This window comes from Pongo abelii, chromosome 8 (assembly GCF_028885655.2).
Source record: "Pongo abelii isolate AG06213 chromosome 8, NHGRI_mPonAbe1-v2.0_pri, whole genome shotgun sequence".
NCBI lineage: Eukaryota > Metazoa > Chordata > Mammalia > Primates > Hominidae > Pongo > Pongo abelii.
The window spans coordinates 64572291-64599762 of NC_071993.2; the positions used below are offsets into that span (position 1 = coordinate 64572291).

At 51.6% G+C, this 27472-nt stretch overlaps 1 protein-coding gene across 2 annotated transcripts in view; it reads left to right on the forward strand.

Moving 5' to 3' along the window:
* The first annotated feature begins 12454 nt into the window (after positions 1–12454).
* The window catches only part of ZCCHC24 (zinc finger CCHC-type containing 24), a 63230-nt gene continuing 48212 nt past the window's right edge, over positions 12455–27472 (forward strand). Inside the window, exons 1-2 of one of the 2 annotated variants that reach the window (XM_002820784.6) lie at positions 12455–12884; positions 25207–25407. In XM_002820784.6, coding sequence (XP_002820830.1) covers positions 12639–12884; positions 25207–25407 — 447 coding nt within the window. In that variant the 5' untranslated portion in view covers positions 12455–12638. The remainder of the gene's footprint in view (positions 12885–25206; positions 25408–27472) is intronic. The other variant, XM_063727595.1, reaches the window with a different exon arrangement.

Genomic DNA, 27472 nt, shown 5'->3' on the forward strand with positions numbered 1-27472 from the left:
TAAAAAGGGTATCTATCCCCTCAAGCGTTTATCATTTCTTCATGTTAAAACCTTCCAATTATGTTCTTTTAGTTATTTTTAAATGTACAATAAGTGATTGTTGGCTGTCGTCACTCTGTTTTTCTGTCAAATACTAGATTTTATTCATTCTAACTATATTTTTGTTCCAATTAACCATCTCCATTCCCCCTAGAATGGCTTTCTGCTCATGGCCATGTCACTTGCAGGTGAGCAGATAGAGCCTCAGAGCCAACAACGAAAGTCCACATCCCCTATTTCAATTAGATCCTCATCCAGCCCTGGGAAGTAGGCACAGCATAGACCCCTATACTCAAAGGTTCCAGGAGAGATTTGCTGAGCTTCTAGAGTCGGAGCCCACCAAGGAAGGGGCCTCAGGGAAGGACGCCTGTTCATGCATGGTGGGAGAAGGTGCAAACCCTGGAGCCCACCCAGCAGGCCCCATGGAGCATGATGCCAAGACTGTGCCCTGGCATGGGATCAGCAAGATTGGCCTTCTCCCTAATAAAGTGGTAGGCAGGGTGCAAGGAGAGGGGAGTCATCACTGTGGAAGGAGGGAGAGGCAGGGAGAAGAGAAATGACCAAAGCTTAGGTCAGCTAGTAAATCATTAGCCTTCACCAGAACACAGAAGCTTGGTAGATCATTGCTATAGGATAATTAAATGAAATAAAAAACAGCAAAAATAGACCAGGCACGGTGGCTCACGCCTGTAATCCCAGCCCTTTGGGAGGCTGAGGTGGGCAGATCACTTGAGGTCAGGAGTTCAAGACCAGCCTGGCCAACATGGTAAAATCCCGTTTCTACTAAAAACACAGAAATTAGCCAGGTGTGGTGGCATGCACCTGTAGTCCCAGCTACTCAGGAGGCTGAGGCAGGAGAATCGCTTGAACTCAGGAGATGGAGGTTGCAGTGAGCCGAGATCACACCACTGCACTTCAGCCTGGGCTACAGAGCGAGACTCCATCTAGGAAAAAAAAATAAAAAAAAAAAACAGCAAAAATAAAATACAACAAAGTAAAATAAAATAACAAAACAAAAGCAGCCCCCAACCTTTTTGGCACCAAGGACCGATTTCATTGAAGACAGTTTTTCCAGGGACAGCACAGGTGATGGGGATGGTTTTGGGATGATTCAAGCACATTATTACATTTATTGTGTACTTTATTTCTATTACTGTTACATTGTAAAATATAAAGAAATAATTATAGAACTCACCATAATGTAGAATCAGCAGGAGTCCTGAGCTTGTTTTTTTGTTTTTTTTGTTTTTTTTGCTATTAGATGGTCCCATCTGGGTGTGGGATATGATGAGGTTTTTCTTCAAATAATCTGATCAATCTTTTATTTTTTAATTCATATATTCCTAACATGGGGGTGATAGGAGACAGTGACAGATCATCAGGCATTAGATTCTCGTAAGAAGCCTGCAACCTAGATCCCTCGCATGTGCAGTTCACAAGAGGGTTTGTGCTACTATGAGAATCTAATGCTGCCACTGATCTGACAGGAGACAGAGCTCAGCAGTAATGAGAGTGATGGGGAGCCGCTGTAAATACAGATGAAGCTTTGCTTGCTCTCCTGCCACTCACTTCTTGCTGTGCAGCCCAGTTGCTAACAAGCTATGGATCCGTACTGGTCCGTGGCCTAGGGGCTGGGGCCTCTGGCTTAAGAAATACATTGTATATCATGATCAGGCATATTAAATATGTATACAAGTGAATGTCTTTTTTTAAATGACACAAAAGTATCACAAACAATACTTGTGTGATGTATTCTGATAGACTCAATTCTTCCATTTAATTCAAATAAAAATCTGATCATGACCCATTAAGTTGATTTCACAACCCACTAATCAGTCATAACCTACAGATTACACTGCTTTAAAGGCACTATTCTCGCTGTTGGGTATAAAATACATTGTGGGGGTCGTGGGGGTAGGCAAGAGAAGAGGCAGGAAGCTCAATGAGGAGGATATTGCACAAACTCAGGCACAAGCAGATAGCAGATTGGAGCAGGATGTTGGTGGTAGGGGCGGAGGCCGGTGGGCACTCTGTGTTTTAGAAGCAGAATGTACAGGACTTATTAATGAATTAGATGAGCAAGAAGGAGGAATTAGTGATGACTTCGTTTTTGGTTTGGGTCGCTGGGGGAACAGCGGTGTTGATTACTGACATGGATTAGCCTGGGGAAAGGAGCAGATTTGCAGGTAATTGAGAGTTCTGTTTGGGCTGTGTCCATTTCAATGCAATCTCACCCATTTTAATTGTTCCTGCTCTAGTCTTAGAGTCAGCTGGAGATAAGTACATAGCAGGTAGAGAAAAATCCCGCAGTGAAATGTTAAGGAAAATAGAAAACTTAGTTAACATGTACTCAGGGCTTACTCTATACCAGGCAATGTTAAAAGCATTACACATATTCATTTAATTCTCAGGATAATGTTATGAAATAGGTGCTACCGTTGTCTATGTTTTACAGAAGAAGCACAGAAAGGTTACTTTCCTTGTCTTCAGTCGCATAGCAAATACATGAGTTGAGATGTGAACCAAGTCTGCCTGATGACAAAATGATATTGCTCTGTCAGGGAAAGAGGTACTCAATCTCTTGGAGTAGAATGAATCTTTTTTTATGAATTTTGACTTGGAAAGATGTTCACATTATATTGCAGAGTTGAAACACAAAAGCAGGATTCAAATCAGAAAAAGCAGCTTCTGATCTGTTTTTACAGCAAAAGTTAAAAACATGTCTATGCATAGATAAAAGACAAGAATTGTGTATATTACAAAATTAACACAGGTTCTCACTCACTGATGGGATTACAGATAGCTTAAATGTTTGACAGTGATCATATACAGCCATTGTAAAATAATATATTTTAAAACAGAGAAAGAAATGGAAACAGAGTTCGGCATATCTAGCCTGTCTATGACACAGACTCATGGCAGGAAAGTGCCTCGAGGACAAGTGCGCATTGTGGTGGAGGCCTCTGAAGATGTGGGCCGTCATCCTGGTACTCCCTATCTGCGGATCACTGCATGGCCTTGGGACCACAGGGTCCTCAGAGTGGTATCTCAGGGAAAGTACCTGCAGCAGTGGTGTCTTGGTAAATCTTTAACCACCAGCTCTCTAAAAAATAAAACATCCTTGATTTGCAGTGTTCACTGATTTCTATGGCATAAAAACTACCAGTTTCAAATGCAAATTGAGAAAAGATGAACAATAGTACAGAAGTATATGGTATTTCCACCATGTAAATACATATGTAAATTACCTCCAGAGGATAGTTAACAGTAAAATGCAATAAAGTAAATAGGACATGATGAGTTAGGAGTGTTTACTACTTTTAAAAAAGTATAAATTATTTAGTTGCAATCTCATATCATCTAATTTTTAATAATGACTGTGTTTAACAATTGGCTTACAAGATTCCCTGAAATTTAGCAATTGGCTCTAATGAGTCACTGTGAGCCTGCCCCAGCACACCACTGCCTCAGAGCCTTTTGGGCTTTGTCCAAGATCAGAAGGAGCTATGTGCCTGCTGAAGCAACTGAAGGAGGGAACCTCACCGCCGGCTCCTTTGCCCCATAAGGCATCTCGGCTTGAATCTCAGTCCGGAAGGAGAGAGAGGAAGGAGCATAGGAGAGGACTCCAACAAGGAAAGCCAGTGGCAGGAGGGGCTGGCAGCATCAATGTTATCGTGGGAGCTGTTTTTCTCTGTCTTATCAATGGCAGAGACAAGGGAAAACAATACCTCTGACTTGATATCACTTTGCAAGCCAACAGGAAAACCCCAGAACCATGGGTCTGCAATGGCTTTGCCAATCTGGGTGGGCCAGGATTCCTTTCCCAGCTCTGAGTTCTTGCCTTCTGCCTGTGTCTGCTTTCTATGCTCCAGCATGCTGATTACATAGCTCCGAGTCTCAGTTTCTCCTCTCTGAAATGGCCCAACTTGGCAGGTCCTGGAGAATTCAGGGGCATAGCTGCCTGTCCCTCACTGTGAAGACCATGGCAGAAGCAGGGCAAGCATTTCTGCTCCTTGGCTCTGTGTGACCGGCCTCGACACCACCCAGTTTCCATATCATCTTCACTTTGAGAGCTGTGTAGGCACTGAAAACATCACCCTCCATCAGCAGATTTGGAAACTGAGGTCCAGGGAGGTCAGGGAGCCTGTTAAAATGGCAAAAGAACCAACTGCACACACATTTCATAAAATAAAAAAGTGGGAGATCAATTGTTACAGAGGGTATGAACCTATAGGATTTCTTATGCATTACTAGAGAACATTAGTAGTATCTTGGAAAGGTGAACATGCATATATTCTACAATGTAGCACATACACTGAACAGATATTGTTGCAAATGTAGGTCAGGAAGAGTCATAGCAGCAGTGTTCACAGTTGCAAGAACCATCAACAGGAGAATAGTTGAATAAACTGTGGTTGAGTCACACAATGGATGGAATACAGGAATCTAAATCTAAATGAACCAATGAATGAATTACAGTGGCATACCTCAATATGACTAAAATTTAGTAGTATGACCAGGTATGGAGGTACATACCTATAGTCCAGCTACTCAGGAAACAGGTGGGATTGCTTGAGGCCAGGAGTCCAAGACTGTAGTGCCCTATGATTGCACTTGTGAATAGCCACTGCACTCCAGCCTGGGCAAGATCCTGTCTCTAATTAAAAACAAAATAGCAGTACAATATTAAGTGAAATAAGTAAGTCATAACGATTCTATACAGCATGATACTCTTTTAAGAAAGTTAAAGAACAAATAAAAATATCTATTTTTAGAATGCATACAGATTAGATACAATTAAATAAATATGAAAGCAAGGGAGTGATTCCAGATGGTGATTATGTCAGGTTGGGGGAACCTAGGAGATGGGCTAGGGATAGATCTCATATGTAGATATAAGTTATTGTCAGGGTTCTCATTTTTATGGTGACTGGTTTGTACAGGGACTATAAGCAAACAATTAAATAAAACATAATATTATGAAGAAGGATTATGGTTAACTCCCTTCTGTGCCCCTGGGCTGGGGGGAAGAAGAAGGCTGGCATTGAGAATCAGACTTGGCTGGTGCCACTATCTGGTTTTCAGGGGGACAACTGAAAATCGCAGAACCAGAAGTCATGTGCTTTCCCCTTTCAGTCCTCAGTTTTCACATCAGTAAAATTAGGTTTTGGGATCAGGTCATCTTTGAGCTCCTCTATTAGCTGAGATGGAGCAGGCCTGCTGCAGTAACAGATAAGCCTCCCCACCTCAGGGGCTGTACACATCACAGTCTGGGAGGCCACCCTGGTCAGCTCACCTACAACACTGATTTAGAGATCTGGCCTCTTCTGTCTTAGAGTCTTTCACCTCATGGATGGGAGAGAGAAAGAGTGGAGAACCCACACCCACTCTTGCCGACTCCCAAGAGACACGCTGTTCCTACTCACCTTCTTGCTGAGAATGCACAGCCCCCACCCCACTGCAAGGGAAGCTGAGTGAGAAGCGAAGAGGACGTGCCTGCTCAGGGAACACTGACCCTCCCTGCCCGAGCTCTCTGAGTGTCTGTAATCCTCAGAGTCTCCAGGATGTTCCAGCCCAGATTCGACAATCTCCTGTTTCTGAGTCTACAAATCACAAAGGCTTTCTGAGTTTATTCATTCATTCCTTAAGTAAACAGAGGGCCTGCTCTGATCCAGCACTGGGTTAGGCCAAGGAGCTTATCACTGCTTAAAAAGCTCATAGTCCGGGGGTGAGTGCTGGTGGGAATGGAGGAGAAGGGAGGACTGACCATTTTACAAATGTCATCATATCGTGTGAACGCCCCATAGTCAAAGATAAAAGAGAGAATATCTAATGGGTGTGTGTGATGGGGGAGGAGGTTGTGATCACAAAAGGCTTCTTTCAGAAAGTCAGTTTTTCAGCTGGGTCTCTAAGTGTGAGAGGAGACTGCCAGGAAGACTAAAAGAGGGGGGGTCTTCCCAGTAGGGGAACAGTATCTGCAAAGGCATGGAGGCAAGGAAGGCCTTGGCATGCATGGGAAAGGCCAGTTATTTCATTTTGCCGAAGGTGGGGTACACGTGGTGTAAGGGTTATGGGGGTAGGTTGTACCTGCCATTAGGGTAGAAGGGTGATCAGGAGTCAGATGCTGAAAGGCCATGAATGTTTTGCCCAGTGGGTGTTTGGATTTCATCCAGTGCGCCACCATGGAAAGGTTCCAAGTAGGCAAGGAAGGCTAAGGGATGACTGGAGTGGCAGTTTCAGCCCCTAACAAAGTCTCCATTAGCCAACTTTCCTTCTATTTTTTGATGTAAACTAGGCTTTTCTCAGAATAATGTAGAGAACTTTGCACATTCAACTTACAGCGAGTGTCTTAATCCCATCTCCCAAACAGATATCCCACTAACCTAAATACATAGAAATTCCAGAGCCATTCTCCTCGTCACCCACAAGACGACAAGCCCACATTTTGATCACTGGCTGCGACCCACCAGGCATCATGTGGAGAGACCAGTCACCCCTGGAGGCCTGGGGTCTCTCCACAGGTTGAGGTTTGCTAAGAGGCTACTGATAAAATGTACAGTAGTTCCCCCTTATCTGTAGTTTTTCTTTCCATGGTTTCAGTTCCCTGCAGTCAACTGCAGTCCAAAAATATGAAATGGAAAATTCCAGAAATATACAATTCAGGAATTTGAAATTGCGCGCCATTCTGAGTAGCATGATGAAATTCTGTACCGTTCCACCCGGGATGTGAATCATCCCTTTGTCCAGTGATCCACGCTGCGGACGCTGCCTGCTTATAAACATTGTCCACTCCTGACATTCAGCCATTGACCTCGACGGGGCTAGATGGTCTAGTATCACCAGAAGCAGATGAGCCTCCTTCTGACATGTCGTCAGAAGGTCAAGAGCGGCCTAATGCAACATCATAATGCCCATATCGCTCACCTCACTTCACCTCATCAAGCAGGCACTTTAACATCTCACATCATCATAAGAAGGGTGATACAGTACAATAAAACCTTTAGAGAGACAGAACATGTTCACATAACTTTTATTACAGTATATTATTATAATTGTTCTACTATTGTTAATCTCTGCCACTACTTTTTTTAGATGGAGTCTCGTTCTGTCACCCAGGCTGGAGCACAGTGGGGCAATCTCAACTCACTGCAACCTCCTCCTCCCAGGCTCAAGCGATCCTCCCACCTCAGCCTTCTGAGTAGCTGGGACTATAGATGCACAACACCATGCCTGGCTACTTTTTTGTACTTTTTATAGAGAGGGTGGTTTCACCATGTTGCCAGGCTGGTCTTGAACTGCTGGCCTCAAGTGATCTTCCTGCCTCAGCCTCCCAAATTGCTGGGATTACAGGCATGAGCCAACACACCCAACCTGTTAATCTCTTAATGTACCTAATTTATAATTTCAATTTTATTGTGGGTATGTATGTATGTATAGGACAAAACATTGTGTGCGTGTGTGCGTGCACGTGTGTGTGTGTGTGTGTGTGTGTGTGTGTGTGTTTCAGAACTACCTGCGATTTCAGGCATCCACTGGGAGTCTTGGAATGTATTCCCCATGGATAACAGGGGGCTACTGTGTGATTGCTGCCCATAGCTCCTATATGACATTAGACACCACTTTTCTGAGGATGGTTCCTCAGGGAGCAGGAAGCCCACTAGGCTTGCTCCAGTGACTTCTAGGTCCAGGGTGTTCTGCCAGTTTTCCCAGACCACACACAAACCCTAGGCTCCTCACACCCAGGCTGGGACCCCTCATGCCCATGTCACACTGTCCAGCCACGAAACCAAGCAACCATTCTCTTAGGGCTTCCAGAGGCCAGGGCCCTTAAAGTGTCTCCTGCCTCCCCATGTCATCTGGGATTCCAACAGCAGTGGGAAGATTTTATACACTAGGAAATGGTCCAGGGGAGGAGACTCAACTTATCAGTGTCACACAGCCCAGGAAGTGACAGTCTCCAAAGCTCCAGGCACTTTCCACACCTCGGAACCTGCAAGGAGCAGTAGGCTGAGTTTAAGGTTCAATGACCTACCCACCCTTTGCTGCTCAAGATAAACTTAAAGGCTACTCAAGAGCCTGTGAGTGGGGCCTGGAGTGGTCAGACTGCCTTTATGGTTTTGCCATCTGTGCACTGCACAAAGAAGTCGGGGGCTAGTGGGGGCTGAAATCTGGTTAGTGTAAACAGTGGGGCTGCATCCATGGAAGGAGGAGGTACTCTGTGTGTGTGTGTGTATGTGTATGTGTGTGTGTGTGTGTGTGTATGTAAAGGTGCCTTGAGAGAGAGACAGAGAGAGTGTATGTGTGTATGCGTGTGTGTAAAGGTGCCTTGAAACCTGGATTTCAGCCCACTGGGTTGGTTCTATGGCAAAAAGAGCAATTACTTTTGCACCAACCTAATAATTCTGCACAGTCACCATAGGGGTTAGAGAGCAGCCTGGGAGGGTGGATATAAAGTCAACATGGCAAATAATTTGCGTCTTCAGGGCCAATTCCAGCATCTCATTAGTGGTGACACGGGGTGCTGTATTGAGCAGGAACCTGAAGTCTTGCCTGGGAAGGGGATCCGCACTCAGCGAGGTCTGTCCTGGGTGGGGGATGGGGCAGTGGTGCCTGTAAGGAGAGTATTTGCCATTTTGCCATCTCTGCTGTAAACTGACACCTTCTGTGTCAACACACAGTCCAAAGGAACCCAATGCCCAGCCCTGGCCTAGAGGAGAGGCAAATCTTAGCTTTGTCAGTGTATGCTTTGCTATTTATTCCTGACACATGGAGTGTGGGTATGATAAATCACCATGGGGCGTTTTTTACAGAAAAGAGAAGCATCAATTTGCACAGGATTGTGAAGCCCCATCTTCTGCCCCTGCTCATCTCTGCTTGCCTCCTGGGCTGAATTTGAAGGCTGACTCCCTCATAAAGACCAACTGCTTCCTCTTCTTGCCCAGGTTTCTCCTGCTTCTCTGAGCTCAAAGCTCTTGGTTTGACACTCCACCAAACACTTATCAGACCTGTTACCTGGGCAACTTTAGGAGCAGACTTTTTCCTACTTGTCTCCCCCTGCCCACATTTCTCCAGATAAATTGAATATTACTGTTATTGAAAGCATCAGTGTCACCCTCCCCTCACTCATGACTGCCTACTCACTCAGGGAACAGCAAAGCTCCTTCCTCTTTGCATCCTCCTTGGATCCTGTCAGTCACTGTAGAAGTTGGTAAGGATGGGATCAACATTCCCATTTGATACCTAGAAAAACTGAGGTTTACAGAGAGGGCAGGCCTACCCAAGGTCACCGGGCCAGGTTTCTTTCCTCCAAATCCTGTGTTCATTCCACTGACCCATTCTGGAGACTGTGGGATGGCTGGAGCCACTGGACAGGGAAGGGGACAGGGATGTGAGCCTCACCTGGGTGCTCCCTCCTGCCTTCCGGTCTGAGGACAGTATATGGGGCCAGAGCTGCCACACCTGAATGCTGCCACACTGGGATCAATGAAGAGAGAGCTGGGAGGTAGTAGTGGGTTAGGAGCAGGTGGCTTAGCTATCAGGTTTACTGAGAGACCCTGGGATGGTTCTTTTCCTTCTCTGGGCCATGGTACCTCCTCCTCTGTAAAGTGAGGGCTTGGAACCTCTGACATTTTAAATGCAGAGTTACTTAGTGTGCACATGATAGGGCAAGAAGGTGCAGAGTTTGGGCATGGCCCGGTCTTCTGGCCTGGTACCTAGGCCTCTGATACCCATCTGGTCACTCTCACCTATTACCCTCTCGCACAGTACACGTTGTTTCAGGGGTTCCTGGAGCATGCATTCCCAGCAGCTGGCTGAGGGCTGACCTTAGGTCAATCAGTTGCCATCCAGGCAAACTGCCTATAGGATGCTCATATTTATTAGTCACCTACTGGGTACAGAGCCCACATGTTGAGCAACTGTCCTGTGGGCAAGGAGAGGGAGAAAAGTACAAAACCAAAGAAGCCACTCAGGCTTCAAAGAGGAGCAAAATCTGGGCATCGATCCATCCATCCATCCATCCATCCATCCATCCATCCATCCATCCATCCATCCATCCATCTCTCCACCTATTCATTCAACCATCAATCCAGCAACTATTTCCTGATTATTTACTATCTATGCTCCAGGCTCTGGGTAGAAACTATGTTGGGCAGAAAGAGGCAGAGGCCATCGGTGTGGTCACCAGGTATGATAAACACCTTCTTGGCATCAAATCACTCTGAAGGACACAGGGAAGGATCAGAGGTTTCTCTAAGCAGGTGTCAGATTCCTAGCTATGTCCCCTCCCTGAACAGCAGTTTTCTCTATAAAGTCTAGGGAAGGTCTTTATCAGTGGTTCCAAATCATACCTCCACCCTTGGAAGCTCAAAGACAGCAGCAGAGTTCCAGAGATAATCCCAACTATTTCTTTTGGTGTGGGGGCAGGGGGTACAAAGTTTCACTCTGTTGCCCAGGCTGGAGTGCAGTGGCATGATCTCGACTCACTGCAGCTTTGACCTCCTGGGCTCAAGTGATCCTCCCACCTCAGCCTCCTGAGTAACTGGGACCACAGGCATGCGCCACTACCCCCGGCTAATTTTTGCATTTTTTTGTAGAGATGAGGTTTTGCCATGTTTCCAGGGCTTGTCTGGAACTCCTGGGCTCAAGCAGTCTGTCTGCCTTGGCCTCCCAAAGTGCTGGGATTACAGGTGAGCCATTTGCAACAACCGTGTACCTACTCTTTAAACAAAAAAGGTTTAATACTGTTTAAAAATATAAAGGGTACTGTATAGATGTGTTCTTGGTGAATGAAAATATTAAGACATGATTGATATATATGCTGTCGTTTGTATTAATAACTGCAAATTGATAGACAAGATGGAGATCTGAGATCCAAGGGCCTCTTGGTTGGTGAAAAAGGGCGGCCATTTGGTCATCACTGAAGGCCTTCGTGGTGCGAGCGACCATAGATGTTGTTAGGTGCCCTGCAGGTGATGGGACTAACTCGTGGAGTGGGTTCGCGGGGAAGAGCTGTCCTTTACGGAATATCTTCCGCTTACCAAGCCCAAGCTGGGAAGCACACAAACGTCGCCGGCGGCGGGAGGATGACTGCTCCCATTTTACAGAGGAGAAAACAGGCTGGTTCGCAGAGGTTAGGCGTCACGCAGAGGTCATTCCGCTGGACGGTGGCCAAACTGGCACTCCAACGCTGGGCGGAATGGCTCCAGAGCCAGACTGAAAGTGGGAGAGGTGACTCGGTCCCAGCCAGGCGGTGAGTTCCTCTGGGTTAGGTCCCCGGTGCTGGCGCAGCAAAGACCACCCGGAGAAAGAGACGGTGAAGGCCCCGGGGCTTCCTGGGGCGTCAGGCGGAGGCGGAGGCGGAGGCGGAGGCGGGGCTCCCTCCAGGCAGTCTTGGACTAGCTGAGTTGTCCCAGGGAGATGGGTGACAGCCGCTTTCCCGAGCTCCCCCGGCCCAGGCTGGGGTCCTGGCGACCCGCCAAGGCACCGGGGCGGGCTAGGGCTGGAGCCAGGGTGGAGGAGAGGGGCGAGAAGCGAGGCGGGCCCAGAGCAGAAATAGGAGAAGGGAGAGGGGGAGGGGGCGGGGAGTCTTTCCTAGTGCAGGAACCCGGGCCCCCTTTGGCGCAGCCGGCCCGCAAAGTGATTCTGCAGATGGAAGGAATTAAGTAGGAGGGGGAGGGTCCGATGGTGATAGCGAGAGGAGGGAGTTAGAAGTGTGTGTGTCTGTGTACGCGCGTCTGAGAGAGGAGCGGGAGAGGCAGGGAGAAACATCAGACCAGACGGAAATAGAAGAAAGGAGACAAGAAAGAGTGACAGAAAGAGGAGGACACACACACACACACACACGGAGCGCGCCACATAGAAGGACGACGGACACAGGAGATTAGTACTAGTCTAAGAGAGAGAGAAAGAAGGAGTATAAGACAAGAGGGAAAATAGGAAAGGAAAAGTGAGTGAAAATTAAATAATTGCAGAGGATTTGGAAAGAACGAGACAAGAGCGCTGACGACAGAGGTAGACGAGATTGATTAGGCCGGGGCTACACTGAGCTCCCGGCAGCTCGGGGAGCTGGGTTGGCCGGGCTGGGACCAGGTGGGGCTCGGGCGGGGCCTCGCATGGGAGGGCCCGCTCCATGCTGCATATGCAGATGAGCCTCACTCCCCTCTCCCCCGCCCCTGACGGTTCATATTCAACGAGACAGCCAATGCAGGGCGAGGACAGTCCCAGGCGGGGCAGGGAGTGGGCGGGGCATCGTGGACCCCACCCCCGGAGCCGCCGCTGGAGGGGTCAGCCGCGAGGCAGATAGCGGATCGCCGGGCGGGGCGGGACGCAGTGGGCGGGGAGGAGGGGGCGGGGCCAAAAGTTTCCTGCCCAACTTTCGCTGCCTCCTTCCACCGCCCGCGCGCGCCGGGGCTGCAGTCGGGGGGAGGCGGCGGCAGCGGCAGCGGCTGCGGGCAGCGCGCGGAGCTCAGGGCGCGGGGCGATCGCCGTCGGGGCTCGGGAGGCGGGCAGTGGGCACAGGCTCCCCGGTGCCCGCCCCTCCGCTGCGGAGGGGGGCCGCGAGCGGGCGGCCGGGGAGGGGCCGGCACCGCCGCCGCAAAATGAGCCTGCTGTCGGCCATCGACACGAGCGCCGCCTCGGTGTATCAGCCCGCCCAGCTGCTCAACTGGGTCTACCTGTCGCTGCAGGACACGCACCAGGCTAGCGCCTTCGATGCCTTCCGGCCCGAGCCGACCGCCGGCGCCGCGCCCCCGGAGCTGGCCTTCGGCAAGGGCCGCCCGGAGCAGCTGGGCTCGCCCCTGCACTCCAGCTATCTCAACAGCTTCTTCCAGCTGCAGCGCGGAGAGGTGGGTGCCCCCGCCCACCGCCCCACCGCCCCACCGCCCCACCGCCCCACCGCCCCACCGTGACGGGCCGTTCCCTGTCTGACCCGCTCTTCCTGGCCTGGCGCGGCCCGGCTCCGCATTGCCCGGCCCGGCTTGGCTTGGCTTCGTTCAACTCTGCCAAACTCGCCGCCCGAAGTCCCCGGGGTGCCGGGAGCGCGTCACCTCCCGGCTGAGCCCAGGCTGTAGCAACGCAGGCCGGGGCGGGGCTCTCTCGCCCCCTCTCCCTGCCAGGGCAGCCCTGCTCCAAAGAGGTTGGGGGAGGGAGTTGAGGAGGGGTTGTCTCCGGATTTTCTTCAGACAGCTGGGGTGCGGCCTGGGCGGGGAGCCCCTTCCAAGTGTCCTTCTTACGCCCAACCCTATCCTCGTCCTGGCCACCGCGGGCTGGGACCGAGAGTGCAGATTCTGCTCGGAGCTCCTCTGGAAGGGCCTAAAATCTTTTCTCCGACCTCTGCCGTTCCTGACCCGAAAGGCACCCTGGAGAGCAGTGACTGCCCAGAGGGCTTCTCCTGCTGTTCTCACTCGGGGACCCCAGATACGTCCTCCAGCTGCTCGCCCTCCCCCAGCCACATAGGAAGTGGTTTCTGAGAGCTTGACCCCACAGACTGCGCTGTCCCCAGCCCTCCCAGCCTGGAAGGAAATGAAAGGGAAATCCTCTTGAGCTCTTGGGAGGGGGGCTAGAAAGGGGGAGAGGTTCCAGCTGCCCAGCGCCTTCTGCAGAAACCTGGGCCGGCTGTATTGCAAAGTCCGCCTGTTTGGTAGATTCAGTTACAAAGTTGACTGGGCAGCGCCTCTTTGCCAGCAAGATAAATACACAGATCGCCACCACCTCCCAGCCCTTTTTGAAGAGTCTCCAGGGCCTGCCCAGATACCACTCCTTTCCGTGGGCTGGACTCCTCCCCTCCCTCCATTTACTCCTGCCTCATTTGGGAATTTCAGACACTCATCTGTGGCTTTCACTTTCTCCTCTTGTGGGGGCTTTCTCTGCAAAGATGCAAGAGGTGTGTTCCGGGGAGGACACACATGGGGGTCACTTTCCTTCCAGACCTGGGCACACCCGTGAGTTACTTACTAGGGGAGACATGGACATATAAAATGCTGGCCCAAGGCCAACACTACCCAGGCTGACCTGTTGACCTGTGTGGGTAGAACAGGCGTGGGAGGGGGCTGGGCGCAGAGGAGAAAGATGAGTCTGGAAGTGCACCCTTTGGTGTCAGGCAAAAGCATTTCTATGCCAAAGCTCTTTGTAAACTGTAAAGCATTCTCTCCACGTGAGGAATGGTTCTTGGCTGGAGATCTTTCTTTCTTGTAAGAGACTTTTCTGCCTCTTCGGGGAACTGGCTTCAGGTGACCAGTGACTTTGGAGGACCGTTTGTGGGGTGTTTCTTCGGTGCATGCGTCTTTTCAGTTGTTTGTTCTCTTACCAAACATTTGTTGAGCTCTGGGCAGGCCCCAGGGATTCACAGCCACAAGCTAGTGGGGGCCACGGATGAGTAAACAGACAAGGTGATATAGGGTATGAAAGGTGGGTGATTTGATGGGGGGAGCTTGTGGGAGCCCCACGAGAGTTTCTCACCCTGGGAGAAGGGTGAACATGACCCACAGGTCAAGTGTGGACCCCTAATCAACCTATTCTAGCCTCCCTCTGCTCCCCCTACCGTGTTGGCATTGTTCCCCACCTGTAGGTCTCCCCTGAGAAGACCTGGGAGTTTGGGACCATCAAGAGTACCCTATGAGAATAGGATGTTGTGCTGCTTTTTGAAAATTTCTGGCATCCAGGATCCCAACTGGAGCTCAGTGAGACCTGCCCTCTGTCACTTCATTGCTGCGTACCTCAGTTTCCCCATAAAGTCACACAGTGTGAAAGGAGCAGGAAAAGGTTGTACTGTATAGTGCAGTGGTGGGGAAATGTCTTTCACAACCTGACTTCAGGGAACCCCATCTCTCTCTGGGCCTTAGCTTACCTATCTGTTAAATTTAGTCTCTGCTACACCCCAGGATGGTATATCTATAGTATTTGAGACCTGTTCAAACAAGAGAGGGCTGGGGGAGGCAAGAGGGGCTTCTCTGATGCTCACAGGCCAGTGGCTTCCTCAGAGGTGATGGAGGGCTGTGCCTGCTGACTTCCGGAAGGCTCTCTTGGCTTCAGGCTCACTCATCCTCACCCCCCACCCACTTTGCCTCCTAAACCCTCTCAAAGCCTCAGCTGTGTTCCTGGGGACAGGCCTTTCCTGCGCCCAGGGCTTAGCTGGTGACCTAATATGGCTCCAAAATAGCAACTGGCTGAGAAGGCAAGAAAAAATACCCCCCACCTCAATGCCACTAAGGGGCTGGTCAGAGAGGAAGCAAGTCGTGTGTGGGCCGGAGGGGAATCTACGGACGGACCCAGGGGGCCCAGGAGCATCACCATTCTGTGCGAGGCCTGGCAGGCCCGGTGGCAGTGCCTGCGGATGTGACTTGCATGCTGACCACTGACCACGGCCTGTCTGCGCCAACCCCTGTGCCAAGAGCCCACCCCCTCCTGCACCACCCCCAGGCTGCTCCCACCACAATAGCAAAACACCATGAATGCAGCTGGGATTTGAGGGGGGTGAGGACATGGGGGCACAGAAGCCCATTGTGCCCCTGGAACCTCAGCTCTGGAAGCTGAAGATAAGCCAATGGTTCTGAGTGGCACACTGGCCCTGAGAGCAGAGAGAGAGATGGCAGAGTTCACACCAGAGTTCCTGGTGCAGGAGCAAGCACCAGGAGGTGACTTGGATTCTTGTGGGGACTTCCCAGCTTGTGGTGAGGATGCCAGGCCAAAGCGGACACAAGCACCTTGCACAGTTTCTTAAAAGGCTTCTGGGTCTGCAAACTAGGCCCCGTGAAACCCAGTTTCAAAAACCTGATCTACGGCAACAACGATACATTTTTGGAAAGGGATTACTAAGGCCCTTGGCTGAGCCCCTTCTCTCTCTCCAGGTACCCAAGGAAGGCAGTTCTTAGATGGAGTAGGGACTGGGCTGCATGGGGTCTTCCCTGCCAAGTCTTGTTTGGAACTTAAATTCACAACCGTAAAGGGGCTATGGGAGTCATTTCTGGAAAAGCTGAGTTACCTCCTTGTGAAGATGGCCTCTTGGGCCCCTTGGAGGGCTGCCCAGAGCCCCTGCCAGGTAGTCCCTGTACCCTCCAGCCTCCATGGAGATGTGGCTGTCTCACTCCATTCAGGTAGAATTCTTAGGGCAGCTGTTCTCTTTCCCTCTTTCTCTAGGGACAGAGGTAGCTGGAAGGTGTGGCCCTACTGTCAAGAGACCCCCACTTTGTGAATGTTGGGGGAAGGACTTTGTGGTCAAATACATTTGGAAGACACAGTGTCCTTCCTTTCCCTTGGAAACACACAATGCCCACTAGCACAGTAAAGGCTCTGAGAAGTCCTGCGGTGCAAAACCTGTTAACCTTTCTTCAGCTTGACAGTTCCCGCACCTATTTGAGCAGAGAACATTTTTGGCTCAGGACATCTGCCAGTGTCCTTCCTGGAAGACCTCTCCATTGTTGGATAGTTCCAACCTTTAGGAAGCTCTTCCTAGGGCATTAGCCTCTGCAGCAATGAACCTCCTCTTTGCTGCTCAGGTCTACCCATTGGAGGTTTGAGAACAGTAGGAAGGGTGTCACAAGGCTTAACAAATGGCCTTTCCCTGGGCCCAGCCCTTCTGTATGGACATGGCCATTAAAACCCTTAGAGGAGTACCTACAGTGTCCTGCTTCAAAAGGCCCCAGTCTTGACCGTTTTCCGAGGGTTTGGATGGGCCCTCAGCAGACGGAGATAAGCCCACGGGCTGCCTGACCAGTGTGGATGTGTGGAACAAAGCCACATTTCTGCCCAAGGATATGAGGTGCCTATGTTCGAGAGTGGGCTTAAGGAGCTCAGGTGGGTTCCCAGCAACCTTTGTGGTGTGCGTGTGTGTTTAGGGGGCAGCCCCAGGGCCTGAGAGCAATGGCCATTCTATTCCAGCCCAGAGTTCAGAAGGATGCTCCCAGCTCTCTTGGCTACCCTTGGGAAGCTGAAGTGTGACTCAGGCAAGGAGGACCGTCATTTGAGAAGCTGTTGGCTGAGGCAACCTGACCCTCCCTCTGTCAGATTATGTTGACTGGACAGGCATGGGCTCAGAGGGAAGACCACACCTCGTGGACCTTCTGAGTCAGGTGGAAGGGAGGAAAGCAGACGGCATTAGTAATCAGTAAGTAGCAGCAGCAGGGAGCCAGATGCCGTCAGTACCCAGAGGAGGGCTCCGGGAGGAGATGGCCCTTGTGGAACAGTCCCCTGTTCTTGGGTGGTGCTCTATTCATGGCCTGTCTTTCCTCATCGCTCCCATTTTTTGCAGAAGAGGACACAGAGGTCTGGCAAGTCACCTAGCCAGTCAGTGAGAGAGCTAGATCTAGAATTCTTCTGTGTTCCAGCTATGGGTTGCCTCTGCGACTCATCCTGCAATTGGTCCCCGGGTTTGCTCTCCCCTGGATCAGCCTCCGGGTCCCAGTGAGGGCAGGCAGCAATCCATCTGGACAGAGGCATCCTATCAAGCCTCAGTGCCTCCGACATTTTGTCCCTGATCCCCAAACTTTCTGGAATTGCTGAGTACTGGTCATGAGTACTGGGTTTCCTACCATGTCCCTGTTCCAGCCACTCCCCATCAACCCAGCATGGGGGCATGAGTCCAGCGCTGGCCTGCTTTAGGAGAAGCAGAGAAGATGGGCACTGAGCACTTCCTACTGCTTCTGAACCCACATCCTAGCCTGTGTGCAGCATCCACATTGTCTGGATGGGGAAACTAAGGCTCTTCTAAAGAAAGACCATGCATTCAGGGAATCAGAGGCAGAACCAGGACTCCAGCCTAGGTCTCAGGTCCTCGATCTGTTGTGTGTGTGTGTGTGTGTGTGTGTGTGTGTGTCGTGGTGGTGGTGGTGGCATGTGATTCTTTATTCAGCCCTCCTCTGGCCATACTGGTCTACTTGGGGTTTTTGAAAACATCAAGCACTCCCCCTCCTCTAAGCCCCTGCACTTGCTATTGCTGCTACCTAAAATGCCATTCCCTGCCCTTGTACATGGACACATTCCAACTGGCTTCTTTATGACACAAATGGATGTCGTTTCTCTGAGGGGTTTTACTTGGCTACCACTGGGAGCAGACCTCTTTCCAGCTGCTGTGAGCCTGTGAAAGATGAGTTGTAGGTGCTCTGGTAAAGCATGTCTTTTTTTGTTTGTTTTTTTTGTTTTTTTGGTTTTTTTGCTTGATGGAGTCTGGCTCTGTCACCTAGGCTGGAGTGCAGTGGCAGGATCTCTGCTCACTGCAACCTCAACCTCCCCCCAGATTCAAGAGATTCTCCTGCCTCAGCCTCCCTAGTAGCTGGGATTACAGGCGCCCGCCACCACACCTGGCTAATTTTTTGTAAAGCATGTCTGACCGATTGGTCTTGTCCTGTAATAGCAATATGTGTGTCTGTCTCAGTAGTTAGATTGTCAGCACCCTGAGAGTAGGAATCTTGTCTTTTCTACTTAGTAGTCCTGGCATCTGGTTCTTAGCGTGCAGGACATACTAGCTGCTTAGTTAATGTTTTCTATGTGGGTAAGTGTCTTGAATTGTAACCTCCCCTCCCCCCTTCCACCTCCAGACTTGTGAGCATGTAAGTACTCTCCTGAGCCTCTTCGCCTTTTGTTTTGTCTCACAGAAAAAAAGGGATATTTATTGATTTCTTGATTCATTGGAATGAGCTGACTTGGGACATAGTGAAACCTTGTCCCCTCCAAGTGTTTCAGCAGAGGCTTGGGTATGCTGATGAATGGTCCTTGACCTTCTTTGGTTAGGGACCTCTTTGAGAATCTGAAGACAACTAGAGTTTCTGCTGCCAGCACAGTGCACAGAACATAAGCATGCGTGCACATGCATATACATATGTTTGCATGTGATTTCAGTGGGATCATGCACACCTTCGTGCCCACAGTGGATCACAGATCAAGGATCCCTGCAATGGAGGCTGCAAGCCTCAGTGGTACTCCAGACCGAGTACAGTCTAGCTAAATATGAGGGTCCTTTCCAGTCCTGGGATTCTCATATTCTTGCTCTCTGCTTTCATTCAACAAATATGCTCTAGCAGTAAGAAGCAGCCTGGTCCCCAGTGCTTACACACTAGCTGGGCAGAGGGCTTATAGCTGTGAAACGTGAGCACCTGTCAGGTGAGTGGTGACCCTGGTCTGGAGCTGTTGGAACCAAGGAGGAAAGGGATCTCCCCAGGTCTCCTCTGCTTTGTCCTGCTGCCACTGTCTGCTCCCCCTTTCCTGGGTCCTTTCCCTATTTCTCTCTGCCCACTCCCCCACCAAAAATAACCTAGACTTGTGATTTAAATAAGAATCTTTTGCTAAGCACTGACTGTGTCCAGGGAACTGTGTTTTACATTTGCTGGGTGAATGGGCCTCCAGGAGGCAGTGGTGCCCTCTGGGGTCCTGGGTGAAGGGTTGCTGTGCCTGTCGTGGCCAGCCCAGCACTGTCCTGGCCCATGGGTCAGCTTTAGACCTGGGAAACGAACAGAGCCAGGGGCTGAGCACAGCTGAAAATCCTCAGTCAAGGTGTGGCCATGTTTTCCCATTGGCTCGCTTCCCGCCTTGCCCACGGGCTGTCTCCTTGTCTCCCTGAGACCGACTGGTGTCCACCTCTGTATATATTGGACATGTATGTGTTTGACCAGCCCCAGATAGATGCCTGGGGTGGAAGAAGTACAGATCCCCTTGGGAGCAGGGTGGATTCATTTGTGAGATGAATGGTCTCTTGTCCCAAACAGAGGAGTGTGGGTGCGGGTGTGTGTGCGCGTGTCTGTGGGGTGGAGTAGGGGTGGCTTTGGGATAAGAAAGCGGTTGTTCAGCTGATGAAAGGAACCCCTACAGAGCTAGGGACTCGAATCAGAGTTCCTCCTCCGGGGCCTTCTCAGGCCTGGGGAGTAGGACTCAGCCCTTGCTTCTGCCTTGCCTGGTAGCCTGGCCCAGACGCTGCCTTCTCCATGGTCTCACTGTGGCCATGTCCTTCCCAGCACATGCTGCTCCCCATCCTGCCTGCTGTCACTGCCTCTCCTGTCTGTCTCTTGTCCTGTTTCTGTACCCTCTCTTCTCCCTCTGGGATGCCCTCTGCAGCTTCTACCCTCCTGCCCTAACTCCTGCTACCCCTCACCCACTGTGCCTACCTGCTGTCCTGCAGGGACGGAGGAAAAGAGAAGAAGTCCCTCTTGTCAGGCTTGCTCCGGGGAGAACTGGAGTCAGCCTTGGAAATCTCTGCCTCTGCACCCCGTATTCTGCAGCAGAACCACCATGCCCAGGGCCTGCACCCCTCATGCAGCCCAGAGACACTGGTCCTTCATCTTGCCAGGGCCGAGGGGCCTAGCATATGATGTCACAGGGCCTCCTTGCCAAGTGGAGTGGTCCGCACCTGGCATTTTCCTCTGACTCCCCTTCCTATAGGGGAGGTCAAGCCTTGGAGGCCATGTAGAGGCTGAACTATAACAGGGCAACACGTGCTGGCTGTGTTACCTTGGGCAAATTGCTCAACCTCTCTGAGCCTCAGTTTCTAGCTCTATAAAATGGGACCAATAATGCCCATTTGAATAGTATTCTTGCCAGGTATGAGGGGACTAAGAAAGGTGAAGGATTTAGTCAAATATATGACACACCACATGATCAGAGTAAACCATAGGCCGAGCGCAGTGACTTATGCCTGTAATCCCAGCATTTTGGGAGGCCGAGGCAGGCAGATCGCTTGAGCCCAGGAGTTTGAGACCTGCCTGTGCAACATGGTGAAACCTCATCTCTACAAATAATAAATACAAAAAAATCAGCCAGCCGTGCTGCCACGCACCTGTTGTCTTAGCTACTTGAGAGGCTGAGGTGGGAGAATCACCTGAGCCCAGGAAGTCTAGGCTGCAGTGAGCTGTGATTGTGCCACTGCACTCCAGCCTGGGTGACAGAATAAGAACAGTGAGACCCCGTCTCAAAAAAAAAAAAGGAAACTATAACGTCTTCCCACCTTCCTTTCCCCAACAGCCAAGCAAAAACCTTGGAGAAGTTCCAGCACTGGGCAGGAGTGTGATGCATGGTCCCCCAGATGCGGTGTGAGGGTCACATGCTTCCTGCTAGCTGCTGGGGTCACTGACCTAGGGAGGAAAGAGAGGTGGCCTCTTCCCTAAGCCTGGTGATTTGGGCCTAGATGGCCCGGGGGCTTCCACTTACCCCATAAGTGGCTTTGCCCTGCACCAGTGCCCAGAGCAGCCTAATCTAAGGTGGGAGTGCACCTCCACTCGGCCCATGGAAATGAGGAGATGCTAGTGCATCTGTTACCCTATCTGTCAAGTGAGCAGGCCCTTCTCTGCCGTGACCATCGCACCCAGGGCAGGCTGTGGGGCAATGGAGGGTTGCAGAACCTTTGTCTTCAGGGACGTCCAGCCTTGTGGGAGAGGTGAGGAGGCCTCACACACGGGGAGAGATTAGAGAGTGACTTCAGAGCTCCATTGGTCACTCAGGCGGGGCTGTGCCATGATTCCTGTCCCCCTCCTGCCAACTGCAGTGCTGGACTGGGCTACGCTGGGGTGGGAGGGGTCAGCAAGGCCTCTGGTGGGAGTCGGGGCCTCTATGGCCGGGGGTGCTTCAGGAGCACCTGGATCTGTGCTTTTCATGCTTTTCTTTGGAGCCTGAGGCCTGAGTAAGGGGAAGGGATGGGGTCAAGGCCACAACCCTGGAGTTAGAGCCCGATCTGGAGCCAGGCCCTGGAGGGGTTCTGGATGGACATAGAGAAGGGCATTCCCAGGCTGAGGCAGCAAGTGTGGGCTGGAGGGAGAAAGGCAGAGCTGCATGATGGACGTGGTGAGAGGAGCAGGGTTAGGGCTGACAGATGAAGGCTTCTAGGGCCGCCTTGTGCTCCAGCCACAGAAGGAAGGCCACAGAACAGAGATGGTGCCTGTGTCGGCCTCTGCATGCCAGGCTCCAGGGACATCTCTCAGGACCCAGGTGTCCGGACCCTAGGAAAGCAGGACCACAGGGATCAGCAGGGTTGCCCTTCTTCCCGCTTCCCTGCTCCATTTTACGCTGTACAGATGGGAAACCCAAGAGGCCAAGCCCCAGCTCCGAGCAGGAGGGGATATAGCTCTGTGTCCTGGCCTGTGTTCCATCCAGTCCCCCCCAGGCTGTGGAAACAGCCAGGAGGCTGATTTGCCTTTCACCTCCCTGGCCCGAGCTCAAACGGGGCTTCGGAGAGGAAGCAGCTCACTGCCTCACCCACCCTTCACACCAGCCAGCCAAGCAGGACTTCTGGCCCTGGGGCCTGGCTGGGTGCCCTGGTCTGCATCCCTGTGCCCCTGTGGGCCTCAGTTTCCCCATCTGTCATGTGGGAATGAGGTGGGGTCAGCTGACGGTCTCTGCTCTTTTGGCTCTAAGGTAGCGTTCGTCTGGAATTAGGGCTGGGGGAAGGGCCCTAATTCCCTGGAGACAGGCTGGAGGGCACTAGAGGTGGGAAGGCCATGCGGAGGGGAAACTCTGGCCTCACTTCTCTCACTGTGGAGCTGCCTGGGGCAGGGGCAAGGCTGCGGCCCTCCAGAGGGTAGGGTGTCGAGCTGCCAAGGAGAGGGCACCCGCTCAGAGGCCTCTGGCTGCCCAGGGATGCCTGTGGGGCCGTCCGTGGGCAGGGGACTGTGGCCACATGATGGGGGAGAGGTTTTTCAGGGTGTAATTAGTGCACTTTCTGGCACCCACCAAACTTCCCCTTCCTCTTGACAATTTGCTGCCAAACAGTCTGATTCCTGTGGACTTGCTTAAATCTTATCCAGGGGGGAAAAAAAAAGAAAGAAAGGAAGAAAAAGAAAAAAATATTAAGAGGGTTGTTATTTGTGAAATTGTGTTTCCCAGCCATGAGGGTGAGTCACACCATTTGGGGCTTCAAGTTTCTTGTTTGGATGAACTTTTCTCTGGGAGGCTGGGGTGGATTTGGAGGGGGAGGGGACCTTCTGGTGTGGGGAAAGTCTTACTAGAGTCAAGTTAAGGCCAACCCTGATGGTTGGGAAGTCCAGGTGCTCCAAGGCTGGGTGGGGCCGGGCTGGTTGTACCTGAATTGCCTGGGGGAGCTTGAAAAATAGATTGGGCTGCAGTAGGCGGGGGTGTTGTTGTTTCATGGGGATGGAGTTTCAGTTTGAGAAGATGAAAAAGTTCTGGAGCTGGACGGTGGCGATGGCTGCACAACAGCATGAATGCTCTTAATGCCACTCAACTGTACACTTAAAAATCATTAAAATGGTCAATTTTGTTGTGTATGTTTTGTCGCACACCTAAAAATACAGATTTCGGGCCCTCGATTCCAAGTGACTGCTTTGGTAGGTCTGAGGTGGGGCGCAGAAAACTATTTGTTATAAGCTTCCCAGGTCATTCAATACAGGTTGGGGCACACTCATGTAATCTGTAAAATGGGATAGTGACTCATAGAGTTGTGGGCAGAATCAGCTATCTGAATACGTGTAAAATTTCCAGTGCTGGGGTCACAGTAAGAGCTTAGTCTGTGTCACTGTTATCCTCTGATCTGGTTTTTATCAGAACTCTCCCCCATGCCCTGGAAGGTCAACCCCCATTGGCTCCCACAGCTCCAGGGACGGGGGACCCTCTGCTTCTCAAGGTGGACTGCTCCATCTTGGACTCATCTGAGAGCTGGAGTCCCCATCAGGCTGAACGCAGGTCAATGTGGAATCTTCCACTGGTCCTGAATTTGGTGGTCGGGCCAGGCAGTGATAGAGAAGATATAGTCAGTAGGACCCATTGAAATCCTTCCCAGTCACTATAGATGACTGTGTGCTGGGCTGGCCTGCCCTGGATGTGGTGTCTGTGTCTTTCCTTCCACATCCCAGGCTCTGATCCAGATGCACACGAGAGGGAACAGAGGCCCAGAAAGAAAGGGCTGTGGTCACACAGCCGTGTGTCCTGAGGCACCAAGAACATCAGTGGCACCCAGATGATGAGGACCATGTCGCTAGGAGGGGAGTGGCAGATGCCTGCAGATGGAAACAGTCGGGTGGCTGGGACACATACTTGTGCGAAGTAGGCTCTGCTTCAGCTGGGGGAGGCAACTGGGGGAGTGCCCTGGGAGCAGCTCGCAGCTCGCCTCCCTCCCCTGCCTATGCTAAGGGAACACAGAAAGGACTGTCCCCAACCTGGGCTTCTGTCTGCCCCATCTTTGTAAGGGAGCCTGAGGCCCTTCCTTTTCAGAGGCCCTGCTTCCCCTTGAGTTTGGAACTCCCCAAAACAAATCCTTGTCTCCCCATCAGACACAAGGCCCCCCAAGGTCCGTAGCTTATTCCTGCAGTTCTTGGGCACCTGTGCTGGGGCCAGGAGATACTCAAGCCCCAAGCCCAGATTTGTTGTTGACCCTCCTGGGGAGGCCACCTCTTTCAGCCTTGGCCTTGCTCCAGGAAAGGGGGACCCCTGGCTGCTCCCTGCCAGCCCCACCTTCGCTAAATTCCAGTATGCAAGGCAGCCTGGAGCCCGTGACTCCTATAAATAGAGGCTGTATATACCAGGAGGGGGCCTGGGCCACGTCTGCTTTGAAGCTAAGCAAGATGTCTGGTTCCTGTCATCTGGAGGTGAGAGAGATGGACCACTTCCCTCCTTGGGCTTCCAGAGAGGTGGTTTGGTTTGGCTCCCCACACACAGACTACACAAGCCTCGGGCTACAGGAAACCTGGCAAAGGGCTGGGCTTCAGTCTTGTCTAGTGTGAAGCGGGAGCAATGCCACAAGCTGACATTCCCCTTCCTTACAAGGTGGGGAAACTGAGTCAGCAGTGACTTTCCTAAAGTCACCCCACCAGTTAGTGGCAGAGCCCCAAATCTGACAGGTTGCTTTCTACTATATGTTCTTACCTCGTGGCAGTATTTTAAGAACTAATGGTAATAATAATAATAGCCATCATCATCATCGTTGCCATTTACTGAGTGGTTCCGAAGTGCCAGGCATGAGATAAACTACTTTCCATTCGTGACCTCATTTTAGCCTCATAGAAACCCTAGGAGGAGCTGTTACTAGGCCCATTTTGCAGATAGGGCCACCGAGGCCCAGAGTAGTTAACTGGCTTGTCCATGGAGACACACTAGTTAGGATTTGAACTCAGGCTTCTGGAGCCCAGAGCCCTCGGGCAGCTGAAGACTCAGTGTGAATCCATGCGTGTGTTTGGGCGGGGGGTTATGGAACTTCTCCCGGGGCCAAGGCTGTAGTGTGTGTGCCTCTTTCTCCCACAGGCGCTGAGCAACAGTGTGTACAAGGGTGCCTCACCCTATGGCTCCCTCAACAACATCGCCGATGGCCTCAGCTCCCTCACCGAGCACTTCTCAGACCTGACCCTCACCTCTGAGGCTCGCAAGCCCAGCAAGCGGCCCCCACCCAACTACCTGTGCCACCTGTGCTTCAACAAAGGACACTACATCAAGGACTGCCCCCAGGTAAGGCAGCCCTGGCCCAGGGGGTGCTCTTGGGCTCCCCTACTGACCTGTGGACAGGCTCCTGTGGGTAGGGCAGGCGAAGCGGTGTCCCCAGGGCGCCTTCCACTAATAAGTGGCCCCGTGGTCCTCTGGCCTCTACCCTTTTGTCCCCGCTGGGATTTCTGAGGCAAGGCTGGCTGGTGTGGTCGGGACAGAGGCCCATCTTGGGCCCACGCTGGTTGGTCAGCAATCTGGGTGGGGGATTTTTGGACCCGAACTGGGCCCCCAAAGGAGGTTCTGTGCCTTTGGGTGTCCACCAGTCTTTTTTGCTAGGTGGGGCCTGTTCTGAGGGGGCAGTCTCCTCACAGCTCCCTGGAGGCCCCATCTCATCACATTCACGGGGAAGGAATGCAGGCTCTGGGCCAGGAATCCAGATGTGCACCCCCTCCTCCGGACCCCACCTCTGCCTCCTCAGCCTGTGAGAGAAGAGGGGAGGGGCCCTGCCCCACACTCTGTGCTCCCAGGATAGGGCTGGGCGAAGGCTTCAGGCACTGCAGGGCGGAGCATCTCTTTCTTGGAGTGAGAAGGGAGGGGCAGGCAGATCCCGGCCCCCACCTGATCCAATGCTTCAGTATGACAGAGTGGGCCTACCGTGCCAGCCCACCCACAGGATGGTCCCTGACCCACTGATAGACATGGTTTTGGGATCCTGGGAAAAGAGGGTAGTAGTCATTTTAAATACAGCATGAGATTATCAGTGATTTTTTTTCCTATTAGTTTTTCCTATTTTCCAACCTTTTTAATAATGTGGCATTACTTTTATTTTACGTTTGTAATGGAAATGGAATCCTGGAAACTCTGGAAATGCATGTAGTGTTCCCCTCCAGATGTTGGAAACTGACGTGTAATTGGGTGGGGCTGGGTCCAAGCAGGACCAGTGGGAGGCCAAAATGTGCTTGTCATTCATTACATTCCCAAACTCTGCTCAGAAACGGCCACACCACGCTTCAGGTTCTTGCCGCTTAGAGTACGGCCCTGGCAGAGATGCATCAGTGCCTCCAGGGAGCTATTACAAATGCAGGCTCTCAGAGCAGCATCTTAGCAAGGTCCCCAGGTGATCTGTGTGCCCCCATCCCAGACTCCGCATACATAGTGGGAGCTGACCCACTGACAACTTTCCTGCAGACCCCACATCTCCAGTGGGTCCTGTCCTCCCCCTCAATATACACAGTAAGCAGGAGGCCATTGGCTCCCAGCAAAGAGTGAGTACCCTCAGCCCCCCTGGGGTTCTCTGGATAGAATGAGGGGCAAACAGGCAACTGAGGATCTAGTTGGTCCTTAAGGGCATGCTCATGGCCTGTGCAGTCCATAGCCTGTTGCACTTTGTCCAGCTGAGCCCCAGCACAGGGGCCCCCAGCTCATGTGCACATAGCCATCCACAGCAGCCCTCCCTCATCCCCTGCCTACAGCCTGGGAAGTGGGCAGAGCCAGACTGAGCTCCGTTAAGGAGACAGGCACTGTGCTGAGTGCTCTCCAAGCAGTATTTCATTTAATGAAACTACTCTATGTGTTAAGTGCTCTATTTGCCTCATTTTCCATGGTAAAACAGATGCTTCGAGGGAGGAAGGGACTCACACAGGATTATTGAGCTATCAATGGAAGAGCTGGGATTTTAATCCAGGCAGGCAGGTGACACTCAGACATCAACAGGGGCTCTGGGGCCCTGAGGAGGTATGCTCACTCTGGGCTGGCAGCCTGGGAATGCCTCCAGGAGAAGGGCTTTGGAGAAGGGTGGCAGGGCCTCCCCCAGGGTGACCAATATCCAAAGGCAATGGATGTGAGCCAGAGGCCTGGGGATAGCAGAGGGTGTGTGTGTGTGTGTGTGTGTGTGTGTATGAGTGTATGTGCACATGCATGCACCATCATCTCTCCTGATAGGGCCAGAGCTCTTCTAAATGCTGGGGCAGAAGGTCCCTGGCACCTTCCAGCACAGTGCTAACGTGGGATCTTCCTTCATAGAGATCATCATCTCATATTAGACTCTTAACTCTATGGCAGAAGGAGGAGCAGAGGCCTCATTTTACAG